The sequence below is a fragment of the Pholis gunnellus genome (assembly GCF_910591455.1).
Source record: "Pholis gunnellus genome assembly, chromosome: 10".
NCBI classification, from domain to species: Eukaryota; Metazoa; Chordata; class Actinopteri; order Perciformes; family Pholidae; genus Pholis; species Pholis gunnellus.
In genome coordinates, this window is record NC_136537.1 from 16319732 (window position 1) to 16340019 (window position 20288).

Sequence of the window (20288 nt, forward strand, 5' to 3'; positions counted from 1 at the left end):
CTCTCAGTCAAACTGATAACGTTTAAAAGGTGTGACATTTAAAATGTGGGACTCAATCTTTTGTGCAGACTGGCAGTAGTTCAAAAGCAGATGAAATGCTACAGTGTATCTTCAGGCACTTGAGCTTATAAAAATGATGGCTGGAAAGTAACCCACTCTTACTCAGGTTGTGTTTATGCAGAATCATTTAATTTCTACTCAGGATGTTTTTAACACCATGAGCCAGAAATAATATTTTCTGTGGGAGCTCAGGTTATGCAATTACATAAAAGGATTTAGCATACTTATCTTCTCACAGTGTGCGTGTAAATGCAAATATGAAAACCTGAATACACCTGAATGAAACCTTTACTTTGCCAACAGGCCGTAATTATACAAACGATTGCAACAGTAAGTGCAGCTTAACTGCACAAATGTCTTCAGTGTGCATAGATAGGCACTTTCGGGTTTTGGAAATATAAATTCATCTTCAGAAATGACATCACCCGCACTCTGAATCAGCCCATCATCCAGTTGTGCAGTTCTGCGGCAGGATTGCACTTGTGCCACTGTTAACCAATATTATAAAATTGTACCATATCATATGATAATCATAGCACATGGAATAGCATTCTCAGGTTACCTGGTCCTTCCTCCACCTGAATGCCATTTTTGTACCACATGATGTACGGACGAGGAACTCCCAGAGCAAAGCAGGCCAGCATCAGGGTGCTGCTACTGTTCACATCTTGATTAGTCAGATTTTGACTCAGCCAGGGGCTTTTTCTCACTGCACAAAAACCAAAACATAAAAAAAGGTTTGAATTAAAGCTGCTGTTTCTCTATTACTGTCTTGTTCAGACAGCGACTTATCAAGTGTTGCAAGTTTGTTTTCTGTGTGTGCTAGAATTATTATCAACATATATCAGCTGACTATGAGATCAATCAGTTTCTTATATCCTCCTCTAACTCACCATCCACAAAAAGTGCAGCGGTCTTGAGTTCAACCCTCTTGTGGAGCTTGTGTGCTTGGCACTTGTAACCTGTAGTGCTGATTTGGGACACGTTATGCAGATGGAGAGAAAGAGAAATGGAGTAGCGGCTGATCTGGAGACTGGACACGTTGTAAGTGATTGTTTGATTCCTGGAATCCAACCAGTGTAGGTCTTCGTAAAGGTAGCGAGCTGCCCGACAGGTCAGAGTGACGTCATCCCCCTCGATGGCTGCCCGAGGTTCGATGGTGATTTCCTCAGGGTGATCTAGTGTGAAAATGGATTTCAATGATGTTGAATCATCCTCAGTTCCAGATACATTCAATGATCAGATGGGGGTCAACAAAAGTTACTAATTATGAATAAAGAGCATTCCACATCATCTGTTTTACACGAACAGAGACACGCATCCTGTGTTGGACAATACTTGCTGCTTGTTGCAATGCCAGGAATGTCAAATTTGCAGTTATTTCCTGTTTCATCACTGTTAATTGGAAGCACGTTACCAGGGGACTGCATGCCTGACGGCGCTGCTGCACTCATCCGATTGGAGAGAAGCTGAGTCTGGGCCCCAGGGGAACCAGACTCAGCTTGTTTATTCAGATTGCTGGAAAGCATTCTGTGTTCCGTAAGAGAAGACAGCTGTTCTCTTTTTTAGCAGTATTCTCCATCTTCCTCACCTCTGGAAGAGAGATGAATTCCTCTCGGGAATTCTCTCCCTCTGGGAGACACGTTTTTGGCCCTTGGCATCCCCTCAAGCTTGGGCTCACCCGCATACATCCCTCTCCAAAAGCAATCCGTCACCCCTCAGGAGATGTGATTCACTCAGCTTTTAAGGAATTGTGATTCACTTTGTTGCAGTGACACCTCATCCTCACTATTAATACATGACTGTCTTAATGGATACTTATGTTGGGAACTCTCGAAACTCTAGAACTCTCCTAGCAGAAAGCTGACAGAGAAAGAGGAATGATCTGCTGGCAGCAGAGCAGGAATGCATGCTATTCATAGTTATTTTTAAAAGCGTGCCATTATCTCACTCCATATGGCTCAGGACATGTTTGCCTCTCTTCCACCCTGAAGCCACTCAGCTACAGTGGAAGATGGTTTCAATTAATGCCCCCCTCTGGTTTCTTTATTGCACAATGCAATCTGCACATTCCTTCGCTGTTCTTGCAATCCATTACAGCGTGTACTGTAGGTGTAGATCATTTGAAAGAATCCCGTGCACAGTATGGTGCATTTTGCTATTATTGCAATAAAACTCTGTTTGCACTTTTTAAATATTTAAATATTTCAGCTCTCATATTCTGGTGACCCACTTACCGTCAACGTAGAAAGGGATCGTCATTGTGCTATTGCCAACTTCATTCTGGGCCACACATGTGTAGTTTCCTGACATGATAGCCTCTCCTATCACCAGGGTGCTCACAGTCTAATTGGGATAAGAGGGGCAATTATCACTGATTGTTCCAAACAGAAAGAAAACATGTCGAGATAAACAACAAATGCTTAACATCACAATTCAGAATTCCGCTTTGACTTGAACTTTCAGCGTGACGTATCTTTAAGGTTCAACCACCATCAGAGCAGCGAGTCGCTGTTAACAGGCGGGTAAGAGGTCCAGAGCCTGGTTTGATTTATACTCTCCAGTGCGTAACATTAATGAAAGGATACATCTGGAGTTTAGAACCCGCTGAGTCGCTTTCAGACCTGTACTATAGATCTAGTGCCACGGCTCGAGGTCGATTTCCTGGAAAGCACTTCTAACGCCATACTCAATTTTATCATTGCACCAGTTCAACATTTCAATGGCTTAAATAGACAAAATAATAAGTGAAACTTGGGTGAGGGCCAGACTGCGTGGGGCTCTGCTTAGTGTTCAGGTTGACATCTGTTTTTTGGGGGCCAGTTAGCCTCATCAAAGAGAGTGAATGATGTGGGTGTATTGTCTGGGTGTATGCTGGCCTAAACTTCCTGGGCTTGTAGGAGTGATTGTGCTGACTCTCAAGACACACAGCGGTAGCCATGAAACAATGTTCACGATACAAACACTCAGGCAGTAACAGAATGTGTGTTTAAAAGTTATATCATATTGTTCGATTCGTGCTGCTCTGACACTTGTCAAAACAGTGATGGAGTGGCCTTATGGTATTATGTTACGGCTATTACTCACCATGATGTAACCCAAGCTCGAACACAGTCATTTAAACAATTGTGCACAGTCCCCAAGAGGTGACCTGACCAGACGCACTGTGACCTCTGTGCCCCCCTGTGTTTTCCTTATATTATGACCCAGGCCAGTCTTCCTCTCTACTGGGCCTTCTGGGGAGGCACTGAAAGGCCCGGCCTTGACTACGTTCTTATTCACGGGCCAAAAGGATTTATGTGGGGTGACAGAGAGGAATTCACTTCCAACAAACCCCTGTTCTTTTAAACTTCTGCTTGTTATCATTGACCCTTAGTCCTAACCCTCATAAAGCACCAGCGTTTGGCCACAAGTACTTGTAAATAAGTGGTGCCTCCCAATTTATGTCAGAGACATATCAGAACTGATGCCCTATGAAAATTGCCAAAATTACAATTATTATATGATTGTGGGTTTCATTCTGTGCTTAATCAGAGAGCAGCAGACAATGAACCACTTAGTTATGAACCAGAAATACAGGTGAAAACAGTGAACGAAAAGTTTGGATTGAGAATGATCATGGATTCTTTTCTCTAGCTGAAAACCTTTATAACAACGAATATGTGCCTTACTTGGCCCATTCTGCTGTAATGGGTTTCTTTAACCTAAACCTATAGAGGCAAAGGAGGCCTGCTCTTAATTATGTTTGGGGTGAACAGTTTTAGTAAACGGCTCCCACAGGACATTTGTCTACAGTTTCCATATTGTGTTTAGGTTTGCACAAAAACATGTGTTTGATGTTTCCTAAGAAAAGCTGATGGACTCGTAGATCCGACATTCAAACCTGAGTGTTGATTTTGCAGAAATAAATAATTGAGGCGTAAGACAACTAAATGTGCCTAATGCGTTGGTGTGACAGACTATTTCTAGCTGCTTAAATACACTGTTTTCATGATCAAAGCTTGCTTTTATAATTACATTATGTGCAATTACAGCACAATATGCTTACATAACAAAAGCACAGTTCCAGCTGTTTTTCAGTGTGTGCAGTGGCTCTTCGTCACAGGTAATGGTGTAGGGTAGAATCTATAAAAGTCTGTTTTCACACATGGCTTAAGCCATATAGCTTTTGCACTGTTTACAAGGTTTAGATCCAAGAGCAGAAAAGATTAACTGATGTCAGAATAAAAGATGTTTCTTTGGCAAGGCCCAGGATGAAGCTGCAGCGGCTTCAGTTACAGGCCTTCTTCATATGAAAGAACTGTGAATGTGTATGTCACTCCATTATAGGAAAATGAACTGTGTCTATGTGTTATGGGTTCACCATTTCAAAGTACAGGAACAGTCTGGTACAGATCTTGCTTATTATAGGAAAGAAAACCAATGCAGTTATCCAAGTATGTTGCATTTATATTGTAAATGTACCTTATTTATCAATATAGCATCTTCCTTTTCAGATGCAATACATCATATGTGTAAAAAAAAAGAATGTTTCCCATATTTTCTTGGTTGTTTATTCCAAGAATAAATCAAGATTTTTTTTAAGAGCAACAATAAAAAACAAGACTGATTTCTTCAAAAGGGACTGCTGAGGGCTTTTTCATGGGTTTTGGTCACAGTTACATAAGTCAAAACTACTGCAGACAAAATGAATCACTTTCAGTGAAAAAAAGTACAGCATCACTGCCAAAAGCAGGAAAATTGTAAGGATTTATGGATTTCAGATGTTACATCTGACTTTCAAGCCCCGGTCACAAGAGGTTTCTACTTGAATCTGACCTAGCTTTTGTGCTATTCCCTTGATCCTTAGACTTCTTCTTGATCCAATTCTCATATAAATCTTACTGTTGAGTTGGTCACTGATACTTGTCAACCACATTTCATTATGTGCATCTGTTGTTTCAAACCCATGTGGAAACACTAAAAAATAAAGTTTAACCACATACCTTGTTTTTTCCTTTAACCAGCTCAGGCTTGTCATTTATGCTCTTAATCCAGTTGTGGGAGTAATTCCCCTTGTCAACAATGTTGACCGGAAGAGGCTTGATGTCAGCATTGTAACTGCAACTGTAGGACAGAAAAAATGTAATAAGAAATACGCAATCAGTATGCATGGAGACAAATGCAGATGTGTTGGACCTTAAACAATACAACACAGAAAAAAAAGACTCTCATGTTGTTTAAATTGGGAAACTTGATGTTACGTTAGAACATATCCTGCTTAAATCACACGATTATAAAGTACAATGTGCTATCGTACTTTAAAAGCCCTGCTTCTGAAAGGGTGAGGGCATTTTAAAAGACCACTGAGACTGATGTGGGTCGAATCCAGGTCTAGACCAGATTGTCTGGGTTATAAAACCAAGAGAAAGCATTCATTAGACCACCAACCCCCAAACCCTTCACCGCCCGTGGTGGGGAACAATCAGCCTGATGAGAGGAGAAGCAGAGGAGGAAACAGCAACAGCGACAGGAAGGGCTGTGCTATGCGTCACCTCGTACAGGAAACACCCCCCCCACACGTTCTGGCCAGAGGAGATAAGGTTGATCCTAAGACCTTGGCGGTCAACAAGGGACAGCTGATAACTTCTCAACCTGGCGATAAAGACACCCCCATATTTCTGCCCCTTACCCTATCAGCCTCATTCCACATCCAACATAGCGAGCTTCCCTCACCTCTAAACCTTCCCCACTCTCTGCGTGTCCCCTCCAAACTCCCAAAGATTTAGATGAGATATGATCTTGAAGGGCTAAATACTGGATTTACAGTGACAGGTACTTTACAGGGTCAGGGCTGTATAAAACAAACATTTTGCACAATTGGCCTCCCACCAGGCTATAGCTGTTCCTTTGTCTCATTAGCTGCCTGCCACTGTTCATGGTGCCAGCCCTGATTATCTTTAGGCCAGGCAGAAAGAGTTGCTCTGACTCAATGCTCAGAAATAGTTTGTCATGAATCTGGCAAGTACAAGAAGGTTTTTGAGAGAGTTGAATAAATGAAACAATAGAGGCACTGGTGGATTAACACCATTGAGTATGTAACAGAATTTCGTCTCTTTGGTGTGCAGTGGTCCACAATGTTGTTTCTGGTAATGGTGTTGAGGCCTGATAACCCAAGGGTAATGACCCATTGTTTCCCTGATCTTACGACTCGTAGGTCTCCTGCTGCCATTGACGAGCCAGGATCTCAGGGAATGTTCATCTTGTTTGTGGGTTCACTACCAGGCCGGTATTCATGCACAGTCACTCATACACTCAGTTCTGTCCGGGAGCTCTGGGAATCTGAGATTAATACATCTCCCCTATTTTTCCCCTTCAGCCTACAAAGCCACTGACCACAAACGAGAGGGCAGCTCTCGAGGGCTCCGTTTCTTTGATTAATGTGTCGTATTCTGGGCCAGAGTCAATTTAGTCAATGTAGATCTGTTTGACAGTGGGATCCCCGGGCTGGTCTGGTGGGTCTGGACCCTACAAGTATGTAATGTTAAGTCTATGATGCTGTTTTTTGTGAATACAAATAATACGATTTTTACAAAATATAAGTTTTTGTCCTCCAACACAGGTGTGCAATTTGTGCAAATGCTATGCAATATAACAAACATGACTTAGTATTTACAGAAGCAGACACATTTACATGATTTACCATCTTTGTTCAGCCGGACAGATAATAAACATACAAACTGTGTTTTGAGTAACCAGAATAAAATATTTGAATCTCCTGTAAACTGCCAGCTAAATCTGAACATACAGTATACCTGTAACTGAGTAAAACACCACACTCAATCCAGGAGGACCACTTTGTAATTAGCATGTAATTGATTTTGAATTAGGTTATGTTATTCAGATTAGGTATTCATGACATCAAGGAAAACTTTCCCTTTGATGTGTTTTAAATTCTTCAAAATTGGACGAAGTTTACAGAAAATCTAGTTTGACCGTTTCAGTTTTTGTGAATATAGCAAGATGGTGACTCACTTTATAAATGCAGGGTCTGACTGACACGGTTGCCAGAGCCAAAAGATTTCTGGCAAGGGTATCCCATAAGCAGTGCAGGTTAGCTGATGCTGTTTGCCAAACATGTAGGGCTGCACGTCCACAGTGGCAAGCTCTGCCTCTGAAATGGTTGGTTTCACTGTGAGAGAGAAGTGCACATAAACACACATAAGTACAGACACAGACACAAACACAACAACACAGGGAGAGCGAGATAAAGAGAGAGCGACAACAGGTTAGATCAACCAGCCACCATCCCAGCCCACTGTGGAATCTCATAATGTCTTTATAATGAGGGCCGGCAGTCATGATGGATGGCAATGAAAAAGGTGCACACCAGTTGTCCTTTGGACGTTGTGTAGGAGAAGAATGGCAGGATAGCCCGGGGCTGTAGGTCCAAGAGTGACCCCACAGTGGCCCGTGCCCATCAGTGTATCAACCATCAACAACAGACAGAGATCCTTGTGCCGGTCCACATCACCTAGCCATGCTGTCCATTTTGAACAGCTTAGATAGTCAGGCTACACACAGCGACATTACATTACATTACAGTCATTTAGCTGACGCTTTTATCCAAAGCGACTTACATTTTAGATGCTATCATACCGTAGGCACAGCTACGGGAGCCATTTTCGGAGTTAAGTGTCTTGCTCAAGGACACATCGACGTGCAACTAGTGGTGCCGGCGGCAGAGCCGGGGTTTGAACCACCAACCCTCTGATTGAAAGTCGCCCCGACATAGCTAGGCAAACCACAAAACCTGCATCCCGCCACGCACACGCCATCACGTAGGACACATTCATAATCTGGAGCACTCTGACAGCCCTAAACAACTGATGAAATAGTTCCATAATTGATACCAGGAATCTCCCTTCACTGTGTTTAGTTGTGGCTGTGTGTTTTATGCTTTTGTGATTCCAATAAATCAAAGTTTTGTGAAGCAGGACAGTTAAGGATCATAAATAAAGTGTACACAAACCACAGGGAGCTGATTTTACACTTTTTGGCACACTATTGGGATTGCAATGAATATAGCGTTGCCCCCCCCCCCCATGACAAGCTTGAAGTAGCTGACGCACACTTCTCTGTTCTCTATAGTAAGCAGACTTTGTCCAAGTTTCAACCTAACACCCATAAACATTTATAACCTCTAGTGTTAACAGTTATCAGTAGTATTCAGTTAAAACAATCAATTACATGCTCAGTCCTTGTTTTCCTCAAGCTGTCTACATATTGTATGGAACATGTTGTTTATATGAGCTGCACTGTATATACACATGGTGAGGATGCAAATAAATGCTGGAGACTAGGGGGGGTCTGGAGCGGCTGGAATCTGCGTACAGAATAGAGCCCAGGCCATTTACACACTGCGCCAAGCCCCCCGAAAGAGCCCCAATAATCAACAACAGCTGCCCCTGCTACGTCAATCCAGCCCTGGAATCAACAAGCCCCCAAATTCCTCTCATACTAGAGTTGCTACCTGCAGTCCAGTGAACTGCACTGAAAGCTGCTACAGTGCTGGGGCAGCCAAGGCACTGCTTCATTTCCTTAGGATCAGCAGTCATTATCAGGTTCATGGCAACAGCTTACCGTGGACTACCAGCGTGTAGCTCAGATTCCTGTACAAGCCCTTCACTTGGTTGCCCAGGCTTATGGTGAAGACCCCAGCATGCTTCTGCTGCACATCAGAGATGATCAAGTTGTAACCAGCCCTCTTGTAACAGGTGGAATTCTTCTTGATAGGGACCCCATCCTTATACCTAAACATTGGAGGCATTGAAAGGTTTTTAAACCATGGATAAAGAGCAAGAATCAATGAAAGAAGTGAGTGGAAAGTTGACTCATAAAGGTGCTCGTTCACTCAATACATAATCATCAGTTTTTATTGGGACTTTAGAGCATTACTTACCATGCTGACATGTCTGTTGGTGGCAGAGCGTCGACCTTGGGGGCAAACATAAGCTTCTTTTTACCTTCTTTAACAGTAACCTTACCACCAGGCTGACGAGGCTTATAGGAGACATAGAGGTATGGATGCTCTGGAACAAAAGATTAATGACAGACATTAGAATCCATCGAAAAGCAAAGTTTTACCATCATTTCATTGTAGAATCACCACAGTGAGGATTATTTAGAAGTTAAAATGTGTGTGATCATTTTGTTGCGTTTTTATGCTTTGTAATAAACTTTGGAGCTCATGGAAGTCGTCACCTGATTTTAAATCCATCCAAAGCATACTCACCATAGACAAGGACTGTTACTGAGACATTTTTGTATATCGTGGGTTCAAGGTCAGCCTTGCAGTGGTACGTCCCCTGATCCTCCATGGTAATGTTTGGCAAAATTAAAGCCTTGCTCATCACTAGAGCATTAGCAGGGCGGTCTGTCGTCTTTTTGGTATAGTACTGATTTTCCTGAGGACAAAGGAGGAACTATAAACTCCACGGTGTGTTTAACATATAGCAGCGCTAAATCAAAAGTAAATCCTGAACTTACTTTCTTCTTTGGAAAATCCCATGTGAAGTTGATTCTTCCATTAAAGCTGGTCTCACCAGTACAGTTGAGCATGAGGGTGTCTCCAACCAACACTTTGGCGACTTTATTTGGGGTGATCGTCACATTCTTCAGAACACGAGCTGTAAAAATGGTGACAAATATAAGAAGACAGAGAAACAGAGTAATCGACACTAATCTATATTTTTGAACTGAGCAAGATGGTTAGAAAGACAACAGACTCACTCATTCTCCTAGGGATGTATAATAACTTGAGTTCACGACCGTTGACCATGGTTTTACAGGTGAGCATGCTATACTCAGTATTGGGTAGATAGGGAATCTTGAATCCAACCTTCGGATCCCAGACTATTTCCTTAGTGACCTTCTCTGATAAAGGTGGATGCTGCAATCAAGAGAGTAGAGCAGAGAAGGGTTGTCGGTACCGTGGATATTTGGTGACATTCGTGATGTTCGTAAAGAACACTGAGCCAGACAGACTGAAGTGTTATGCTCTCAACTTCATTTAACATGTAACTCATGCTCTGCTGGGCTCAGCTGGGGACAGACATCTGTTAGAGTGAATATCAAATTAGTTTTTATTGTTTTGTGGAGTGCAACCTCTGTAATCATTTTATGCAATGGAGCACAAAACAGCGTTGACTCGGAAAAAGGATGTACGTGCCTGCTGCTGTTTGTTCTCAGGCCAGAAGTTGGGCTGGGAGAGGAGGCAAGGGAAGGAAGGAAGGAAAGGGAGCAGAAAGGAGGAGTGCCATAGATTCACCAACAGCAGGAAGGTCTCACAACCACTATCTGTGCCATCTGAGTCAGATGTGACTGTCCACTGCAGCCGCCATGTCACATATTATATCAATGACAAGAAGCGCACACCTTTGTGGTTGGCATGGTAGCTTTGTCAAGATGGTTTTCATGCTGTCTTTGGTGACCACAACCAGGTTCTTACGTTTGACAGAGAGAGAAAAAGCCATGTGCAAACCACATCACTGAGGGAGCTCTCCTCCACTGACATCTTTAGCTGCACTCTGGTATCAAATGTTACAATCCTCATGATAAGTTCCCTGTTGTTTCCTGTGACTGGACACAGTGTGTACTCTTTTTCTCCTGGATTTCCTGATGTTTGTAAGAGAAGGGGGGCTAAATTTAGTCTGAGGGTCTATTTTGAGAAACACACTCTTGGAACACCTTCCTGCTCTTACAGGAAGCAGACAGAATGACTCCCATCGTCGCCTGTGAGCTTCACTCGAGACAAGCCACTGTCTCTGGTCTGTTTCTGTATGCTCAAGTGATTTAACACACAAAGGGTGTGAGAACCAGCAAGATGCCTCAAGTCAAAGACGAAAAGGATACGATAAGGATGCCCTGCTGTGGTGTTAATAGCATTCTGGCTTTCGGAGATGGTGTACTGTGTGATTTACTTTTTAAATCCATGTGCAACCAGGTCTTTGGAGCACATACAGTGTATTACTATACAGCACAATCATAAGCAGAAGGTGTAAAGTGTTTGTCTTCGAGAGACCTTACCCCTGTGAGTGTAACAATAGTATCAGGAGAGGACGTCCGGCAGGGAACCACCAGGCTGGTCTCATGCCTGTAGATGCCCAAGATTTTAGATCTATGGGGCTCCACAAATGGTTGCTCGGGATCTGAAGAACAAAAAAAACAAAACAACTCGAAATAAGTGAGATCTAAAATACAGGTCAGTCAGAAATCGCATTTCAAAGCAGATGTGGACACTTACATTTAGTCTTTTGGGATAACCATGTTTTGTAGCAAATGTACAGCTGTTGTTCTGAAATAAGCTGTTACGCTAGAGCTGAGTTTAGCTGTGCAATTGAATCGGGGCAATGTCAGGGCATCCAACACAGAAATCAAATCCCAGATCAGTTCATTCTAACCGGATAAGGCAGCAGAGCACAGACAGAGCAATCAGGCTAGTGGTTTGTTCCTACTGGGCAGCCAGGCATCACACGGCCGATGTGGGAAATTCACGACTACACAAATAGTCTGCAATTGGTGTGAGGTCAAGCAGCCGTGGTGTGATAAAGGAACCATTATTTGAAAAGTAAGCATGAAAAATTATGTAATAAACAGCTGAAGGGCTTTGAAAAGAAAGCTTTAGACTAAACACAGGCACAGCAGGCGGCCTGGGAGCCACATTCACGGAGAGGGAACAAAGTGCATCCAGCATTTAGTTTAGCCATTGTCTACAACTATTTCACATCCCTTAGACCAATATTTCATGATTTTATCTTTATATATATTATATTAAATGTCAAAAAGCACACACATCTAGCTAAAATGGGCTGATGTTGACTTGACACTCAAAATCTGCTCTCCTTATGCCGCCCAACACAATTTCCATCTCAATGATTTTGTAACTGTAACTGGTGCCATGTGACACTTTAGCGGAGACTTCTGAGAACAGTAGCTGGAACCGGAAATGACCAGGGCTTCCCGTGCAATCACGCTAACCCTTCCACCTCCATAGTAGTAAAGAAACCACCTCCTCTCTCTCTCTCTCTCTCTGTCTCTCTCTCTCTTTCTGAATAGGAGAGCTGTGGCACTAGAATCTGAATGCTTGTAGATTAAAGTCAGCTTCCTAAATGTAAGGAATAACCGTAGTCATGCAAAGTGTGTACAATTGCAACATTTTTGTCTTTTTCTGTATTTTCTTCCTTCATTCTTTCTTCAAAACTTTCTTCCCTTTTTTCAACTTTTTTCTTTTTCTTTCTTTTCTGTTCTTGCTGACACGTTTTTTTTTTTGGTTGCTAAAATGGGTGTTTTCCAGCTCTCGTATCTTGCAGGAAATTGCTCATCAGCCATCGTATTCTGTCCATTATGTGCCATTGTTTGTGGGCTCAGTTCAACTCCATAGCCCTCCTCTTGCTTCAGCAGACGACAATCCCCCTCTGAAAACCTGTCTTTCATCAGGAGTCTTGACTTGTATTTGTATTTCTAAACATTACATTCAGTTTTTCTCAATCTAGAAAATTACGCACATTCTGGACTGGAGGGGAAAATGTCAGTGTCATAAATCTATCAGAGACTGCACAGGTTTCTGTTACATTCTCTTATTCCCACTGGTTCATTTACTGCATTTGATAAAAACCACAGATAATCTGAACTGGCGAGAGCGCTTTGCAGGTCTCACCTGTGACATAGACGTAGATCGAGGTGATGTGTTCAAAACCGTTCTTGGAGTAGTTACAGCTGTAGCTTCCTGTGTCATTGACACTTAAGCCCGTGACTGTCAGTTTGCTGCAGTGAGAGTGATGTCTGGAATCACACGGCTCCACCTTCACGCCCTCTGATGAGATCGATCGTCTGGGATCACCAAGTGTCCAGTGCAGCAGGCCATGACCTCTGACAGAAGACGGAGGGACAATATTAGATTACCGTTTGATGACTGAGGCTGAGTGCAGAACATTTAAAACAATATTAAATACCAAATATGTTGTTTTTCTCTCTAATTTGACACATCACATTACAGTGGGTCTGTTTTCTGGCAACAAAGCATTGAATCAAAAACTTGTATTTCGAATCCATTTCGAGGAAAAGTGTCACAGCTGGCAACTCACAAGCTTTTTCATTTAGGCAGCGGCTGTTCTCCCCTTGGAACTTTCTGACTTGATGTTCATTTCAAGTTTATTTTGAGTTCATCTGGAGTCATCCAGTTACTTGAACTTTCACATGGGAACATGCTTCTCCTGAATGATGTGCTCAGCTAACACATTCTTTCCACACAGCCTCCATTTTAAAACTCTCATTAAAGAGATCCCAGAGGAACATCAAACATGTCTTGCATACCACTGCCTTTGCCTGCAGAATTTTGGGTCAAGCAACCTCCAGCTCTCGTCCAGTGACAGAAAACAAGACGGTATGGGCCAGGCATCTTAGCATATGGCCTTGTAGGGAAGCATTACTTTAGATAGATATGAGTTCCTGGACATTCCTTGGGGGCCTACAAAATGATGCAAGGCTCTCAAAATTCTTAACAAATGTGAATGCAGCACACTTTGGTCCCACCAAAAGGAAATTGCAACAGGCTGATAAATGTGGTCTGCCACTTGTTCTTGTCAAGGATTGTCCCAGCATCTTTGTAGCCAGCAAGTGTCGTGAGGCCCAGGCATGTGCCGTTTACTTTCCCCCTGGCCTTTCTGTCATGTGATGAGACAAGAGGCTAAACTTTATGGCTGCAGTGACAGTTCAGACACTGACTCCTCTCTTCTGATAACTGACCAAGAAAGGGCAAGAAACACTAGGGCCATGAACTTCTTTGATTATTGCAAAAACAGATATTTAGGATTTCCTGCGTGACAAAATACTTACTTTTGTCAATCAGGAATTTACATATTATTCAAAGTCTACATGCAGTGGTGGAATAAGTATTCAGATCCTTTAAGCTATTGTATAAATACCACAAATACAAGTAAAAGTCCTTCATTGAAAATGTTACGTAACGGGGAGTAAAAGTAACAAAACAAAATGTACTTAAAGCTACTACACGGAACATTCATTTTGTGTTGATTTTGCCGGTCCCTGTGTACAAAAGTGGTATTGTTTCCGAGCACCGCTGTCCCTATAGAAAACCTCCCATTTAAATGGAACAGGGTCTGACAGTCTGCCCAGCACAGTCCTGGTTCTGGTTCTCCCGTGTCTCCCTTCAGTGGGCCCAGCGATACGGCCTGGGTCTCCAGCAGCATGGTGTTGGTGTTGCTCCCAGTGGGGATCGGAGGAGCAGCGAAGCAAAGCTCTGCTTCTAGCTGGAGGAGGAGACAATGCTGCCGGGCGCTGAGCTCTCCTCCCCCCGCCAGAGCTTTTAACTGCAGGTTGAAGCTGGATCTGGGTCTGTCCGCGGTGGGCTGGTTGCTGCTGGAGTCTGAGCTGAAGGAGTTTCTGGTGGACCTGCATGATTTCATTTGATTTCGCACGGAATCCAATCTCGTGGCCACGATAAGCAGTATTAAGAATAACTTTATAGAAAAAGCTAATCTTCTTGCTGATGGTCTACTACAATTGTCTACTGGTCTATTGTCTATTGTCTATTACAATTGTAGTACCTTTGGGTAGGTTAACCTGTAACAACGTACTATATTAGCTGAATATCACATTGAACACTCATTTGTCGTTTTGGTTCACTTGGCATTGACACAAATCAGTGTGTTGCATACCTGCATATGAGGTTCAACAAATCGTCCTTAGGTCGAATGAGGGGATTGTCAGAGGGCAGAATCTTAGGCGAGTGCTCCGTCTCCAAGTGTCCTGTTGAACACACACACACATACATAGAGCACTACTAGTGAGAAAGGCCTACAAACATGCATATTTACAGCATCTCATTAATGTTGTTTGTCTCAAAACAGTAAAAAACAGATTGTAGGAAATCCCCCATGAATCAGTTCAGCGCTGTGCATGTGGGTTCACTTTGTGCCGACATGCTCCTGCCTCTTATGCAAGTGATGGGCTGCTGTGAGAGCACTGGGGGTGTTTCCGGTGCTGGGAGGGCAAGTTGTAGAATGAATAGTGGTCTGGAATGAGCAGAAAGAAAGAAAGAAGGTGGAATAGAGGGGGGGGGGGGGATACTGGGAGCATGTTAGACCTCTAAATCCACCGCTCAACCTCCTTTAATGGGTGCTGCCTTCCTCTCTTTTAGGAACAAGTCATTTTTCCGACCCTGCACTCTAAGTGCTATTACTGTATTTCATTATCACGGGGGAAAATCCGGGGTCGACATGTTTGAATCAAAGGTGGCCTCTAGCCAGCTGTAACTGTTGAGTGGTCCCTTTAACAGTGATCAACATTGGAAACACTGATTCTCACTGCTGAACAGGAGGTGTCACAGTCACATATGTGATTTCCTTCTTTTCACTGAGCTCCCTGAACAGCTTGTCATTGTGGTCAGAAAACAGGTTTATTGGTTTATTATATCAAAATGTGACGGTCTTCAGGGAAACCTCTATTTGTAGCCAGAATCAGGAAAGACAATGGAGTTACACAACAGCTTACTGACATGCTGACACACGATGAATACACATGTGTATGCACACGCACAGAGAAAAAACACACACATACACAAGTACACCTGCATTTACCAATGCAAACATATATATATACAGAAAAACACAAACAGAAACACACACGCTGCTAGTATTTGTCTATTATTCAGAACAGCTGTTGTGCTAAGAATGAGCTGACGGTGCCAGTGTTGGCAGTAGCACTCAATATGGACTTCCTCACCAAATATTAGCACATCATTGTTTTATTGTTCAAGGTTATGCAGAGGGGAAGGGATGTGGTTTATACTCTTTCATGCTGTGATACCACGCGCTGTTCAGCTGTATATTAGATTAATAAAAATTACGATTCCTGACCTCAATAAACAATCCCAGAATTTACAAATCACAAGTTAATAACTATCTGTTGTTGATTACTCCTGAAAGGTCACACACATTTCCTTGAGAATGTTCTAGTTTGTGTTTTATGACCTCACATCTGCAGATTGGCAGCGAGTCATGTAGTTGAATGAATTGCTGGAAATGAGAACTTTGCAAAATGATGGATTAATCAAACTGAATTTGACCCCCGGGGGGCTGTTAAATACAATTAGCAAAATAAAAAGCACACTACCTCATGTGCTGTCTGCAACAATGATTTCTGATGTTGTGATACAAAAGCAACCAATGTAAGAATGTGGGCATCTGCTTGAACACATAACACCAATAACAAAAACAAAAAAACATCTTCCTGACCTAGAATTGCACTGACATGAAGCTCATCTCTTAAAACATGTTTCCCTATTCTCCTCAGTAACACACTACAGATGGATGAATCAGCAGGGGCCCCCAGCAACCCACTGAAAGAGAAAAAAGAAACATCCCGCGGTTGTCTCTCAACACCCACACCGTCAAAACTCCCACCTGCCCCACTGCCTGCCCAAAGCTGACCTCAGCAAGCGTCCGGACACCCCTAACCCCCCGTAACAGCTGTGTGCCGCATTCCTCCAGCAGAGAGCCTGAAAAATGCCAGAAATTGTGATTACTGTGTTGGTTCAAAGAGCCCCGAAGCTGGTTCTCATTAAGAGCCATTAAGAAGAGGACAGGCATGGAACAAACTAAATGAGGGAGAGAGAGAAGGAGGCTGGGACTTCTGGTTCTGTTTCAACTGACGATGGGGTCTTGAGCCACACAGCGTCAAACAGATTATTGTCACTGGGACAAGTTTACTAACATTAGACCAGGATCGCATTGGTATGTCCTTGTCCTAACTTGGCATTGATGAGGGGAAGTGGCACATTCAAACAGTGTTGGATTCCAGGATCTACTCTACACTGTTCTGAAATGTTTGCGGAATAGAAAATTCCATTTTATATTTAGTCTCAAACTACAGCCAGAGAATGACCAAAAAACTCTCCAAACAATGTCAGTGCAGTTGAAATTGTTGACCCAAGACTACCCTTTTGTGCTTATTTTTCATCAAATATCAAAATATATGATTAAAATAGTATGAGTTTTGTGTAAAATTATGTTAAATGGTGACAAGATATTTTACACAGCTCTGGCAACATAATCTGAGTGAGGTGCTCTTGTTAGCTATTGTATTTAGAGCTGTCCTTGACCAAAGACATTCTAAGTCAATTACATTTTGTAAACTAATCTATTGTTGATTTACACAATAGATCTGTCAAATTTAGTTTCTACACAAAGAATCGTGCAAAAGCACCATTTTTAATATTGTGTTTACTAGAGATGTGCTCATAAGTTTCCTGGAACTACGTCATTCAGCATGAACAAGCACTAAAAATGCAGAATCAACTTAAGAAATTGTAGTCGACTGAGAGCAAAATGACCAAGTTGGGTCAGTCCTAATTATTTTATTAGTATTCTTCTTGTTGGTATTCATTTCTAATAATTCTGGAAAGATTTGTAGCTAACTATTTTGATCCTTCAATCCAATAACTGCACAGAGTTATTACAACAACTTTACAGAACTGTAGGTTGAGCATATAACAAATTGAGTAATATGTGAATAACAATGAAGAAGCTGAGATGAAATGCGAGAAGGACATTATGAGCTGGCATAACCGTTGGTAAGATGTCATCATCCTTGCTGTTGCTGCATGCCACCAGTAAATCATGCTTGGTGTTGCATAATAAAAAACACTATTACTGTATGAGATGACTGTAATGTCACTGAATATGACGGGAAACCCCAAGTCAGGGAATAATATGTGGAATTCCCTTTTATTTTGCAGAATACACTTCATCTCCCCGTGCTTCCTGTGGCGTCATGAAACAACACGACTATCTTGAGAGCCGATCTTTTTTTGGTGTGTTCAAGGCAAAAGTAACAATAGGGCATGATGATTCCCTCCTTGTTTAACCTTGCCAATTCATTCCTTGTACTCCTGTGACAGCAAAAGACATTGAAAGGGTGTAGAGGGAATTACAGCTTAACAAAAGAGCGCAGGGTCACTCTTGGTGAGTCACCTTGGCTGTATTGCGGCCATGGCGACAGGAGCGAAACAGGAGCAAAACGTTGATAATCTGCGACGGCCACTGGGCTGAACTTCCTGTCCTGTAGTGTAAATGGGTAGCACGCGATCGGTTTAGCCTTTTGATGTTCTAATAATTATAGTGATGGGAAACCAATGCAGCATACTATTGTTTTCTTAATTCTCAAAGTTATTATTTCACCTGTTGAGGACCTGGTTGGTGTTTTGTGTCACTGATGTTTCATGGAAAGTTGCCTTTATATTGAGATTTTCAAGACAAACAAAAAACTTCACAAAGATGAAACCTTGACAAGACTTGAGATCACCTGCCAAAATAAGTAGCTACCGCCGCTCCGGCTGTGTTCTGAAGTATTCCCTCTCCCGTCCACTTTGCCAACTGCAAGGTTAAGACAACAGTTAGGCAGAGTGCCTTTTTTATTAGCCGTATATTATCCATTGGAGATTAGGAGGCAAAAATTCCCCAGACTGCTCTTAAAAAAGCAAAATAAATGAACATCTGGCCATGATGGGTGGCCATTCTAGGTTATATAAAGTTGAGCAGCGCCAACAAACAGGGATCGCCTGCATGAGACAGCAAAATGGTAAAACCAGAGGATTTCTGTTCCATAACATATGATTAAGACTAGTTGGCAGACAGAAGCTCCTTGAAATTGAAATCTCATGAAAGATTCAAAGAAAACATATTGCTGGCTCAGGATGGATATGCCTACTATGGACCAGATGCTGCAATCATCATATAAGAACAGCTACACAAAGCAATTTGTTAAGTTAAACCCCCGTGTAAGGGAATGCCCTTTTCTGATCTGCTGGCAAAACTCCCAACCCAGGTGAGTGTGTGTGAGTGTGTGTCTGCGTGTGTGTGAGTGTATGGATGTGTTTTTCTTGCGCTGCCTGTGCGGGCCCAGACGTACCGCCAGTGAGCAATGAGCCCCCACTGAACTTGGTTGACCTCTCATCTCTCCCATTTTCCACTCCATCTCAGGTGTCGGAGCAGGAAAGAAAAAAAAAAAAATACTCCCAAACCAATTTGACACATCAACTCACTCTGCTAGGAAGACGACTTAGAAAAACAAACACTGTGCTCATCTTAGAGGAACAGATGTTCGACTAATACAGCGTAGTGTAGACTAATAGAGAAGAATTACGACCACGATGAGTGAATAATATTTAGGACAATAAAATAGCAAGGCAGCTTCCAGGGTCAAATTCAATCATCCCTTCAATCACTATTTCTTCCAATCATCACTAAGCTTCACTTGTTTTTCCATAATATAACTGTAGTTAACTACCTGGATAGAGCATGCAATCTATAAACTTCACAGACACAGTTCACTGAATCAATAATACATGCATCACACCCCAAGTGATACGCAAAAGTCATTGACCGTTACACAGGAAGACTGATATAAATCTGAAATGCAAGTGTCGTGTTGCAAAGAGCTGCGAAAAGGTTCCCTCCCTCCGTCTGAGCCGTTATGCTTCATTTAAATTGGTGTCAAAAGGTCACCAAGCAACACACTTGACCTGTGCTCACTTTTCAATAAGAAGCAGCTACAAGTGAATTATTAACAAAATACCAAATAGGTCAGACGATCTTTCAGACACAGTTTACCTTTTCTGAAAATGTAAAAATTAGAAGACTGTTAAAATGTATCTCAGTAGAATGATAAATAACTTCAATATTATGACACCAACAGGTTTCAGCATGAATCCTAAATATTTGTGTTTAAGCATTAGTTCATTGTTTATTTCCACATACATCGGTTACACACCTCAGCATGAATAGAAAGACGTTGATGCACCATCAATGACTAATGGCTCTACCAGTCTCCCCTGCAGGAGCAATAACCTGCTGTCCTCCCTGCCATTGTCATGTGGATGCAGTGCATATCTCAATATGAGCACAAGGAGCTCCGGGAAGAAATCTTTGCTCAGGTAGCGTGTCACATTTCCGTGACCTTTACTCGCCAGAACAATTCCAGGCTGCCTCTTGCCCCTACGTCCGCTTCCTCCTTGTGTCTTTCCCACGCTTTGTGTGTGGACAGTGAAGGAAATCTACTTAAAAACATCGTAGACAAAGCTTCATTGGCTAAAAGCATGTACGAGTGTGTGTGTGTGTGTGTGATGGGGGGGGGGGGGGGGGGGGGGGGGATTTCCTTTGTTTGGATAG

The 20288-nt window shown here is 42.4% G+C and overlaps 1 protein-coding gene across 1 annotated transcript in view; it reads right to left on the bottom strand.

Annotated features, from left to right (window-relative positions):
• Nucleotides 1-20288, bottom strand: part of kdrl (kinase insert domain receptor like) — a 43218-nt gene that overhangs the window by 21809 nt on the left and 1121 nt on the right. Inside the window, exons 2-14 of the mRNA XM_079167010.1 lie at nt 14778-14868; nt 12758-12969; nt 11128-11249; nt 9832-9991; nt 9589-9728; nt 9335-9506; nt 9002-9131; nt 8683-8852; nt 7075-7231; nt 5046-5166; nt 2298-2406; nt 954-1238; nt 623-769 (exon numbers count right to left, since the gene is read on the bottom strand). Of these exons, the coding sequence (XP_079023136.1) occupies nt 623-769; nt 954-1238; nt 2298-2406; nt 5046-5166; nt 7075-7231; nt 8683-8852; nt 9002-9131; nt 9335-9506; nt 9589-9728; nt 9832-9991; nt 11128-11249; nt 12758-12969; nt 14778-14868 (2016 nt within the window). The remainder of the gene's footprint in view (nt 1-622; nt 770-953; nt 1239-2297; nt 2407-5045; nt 5167-7074; nt 7232-8682; nt 8853-9001; nt 9132-9334; nt 9507-9588; nt 9729-9831; nt 9992-11127; nt 11250-12757; nt 12970-14777; nt 14869-20288) is intronic.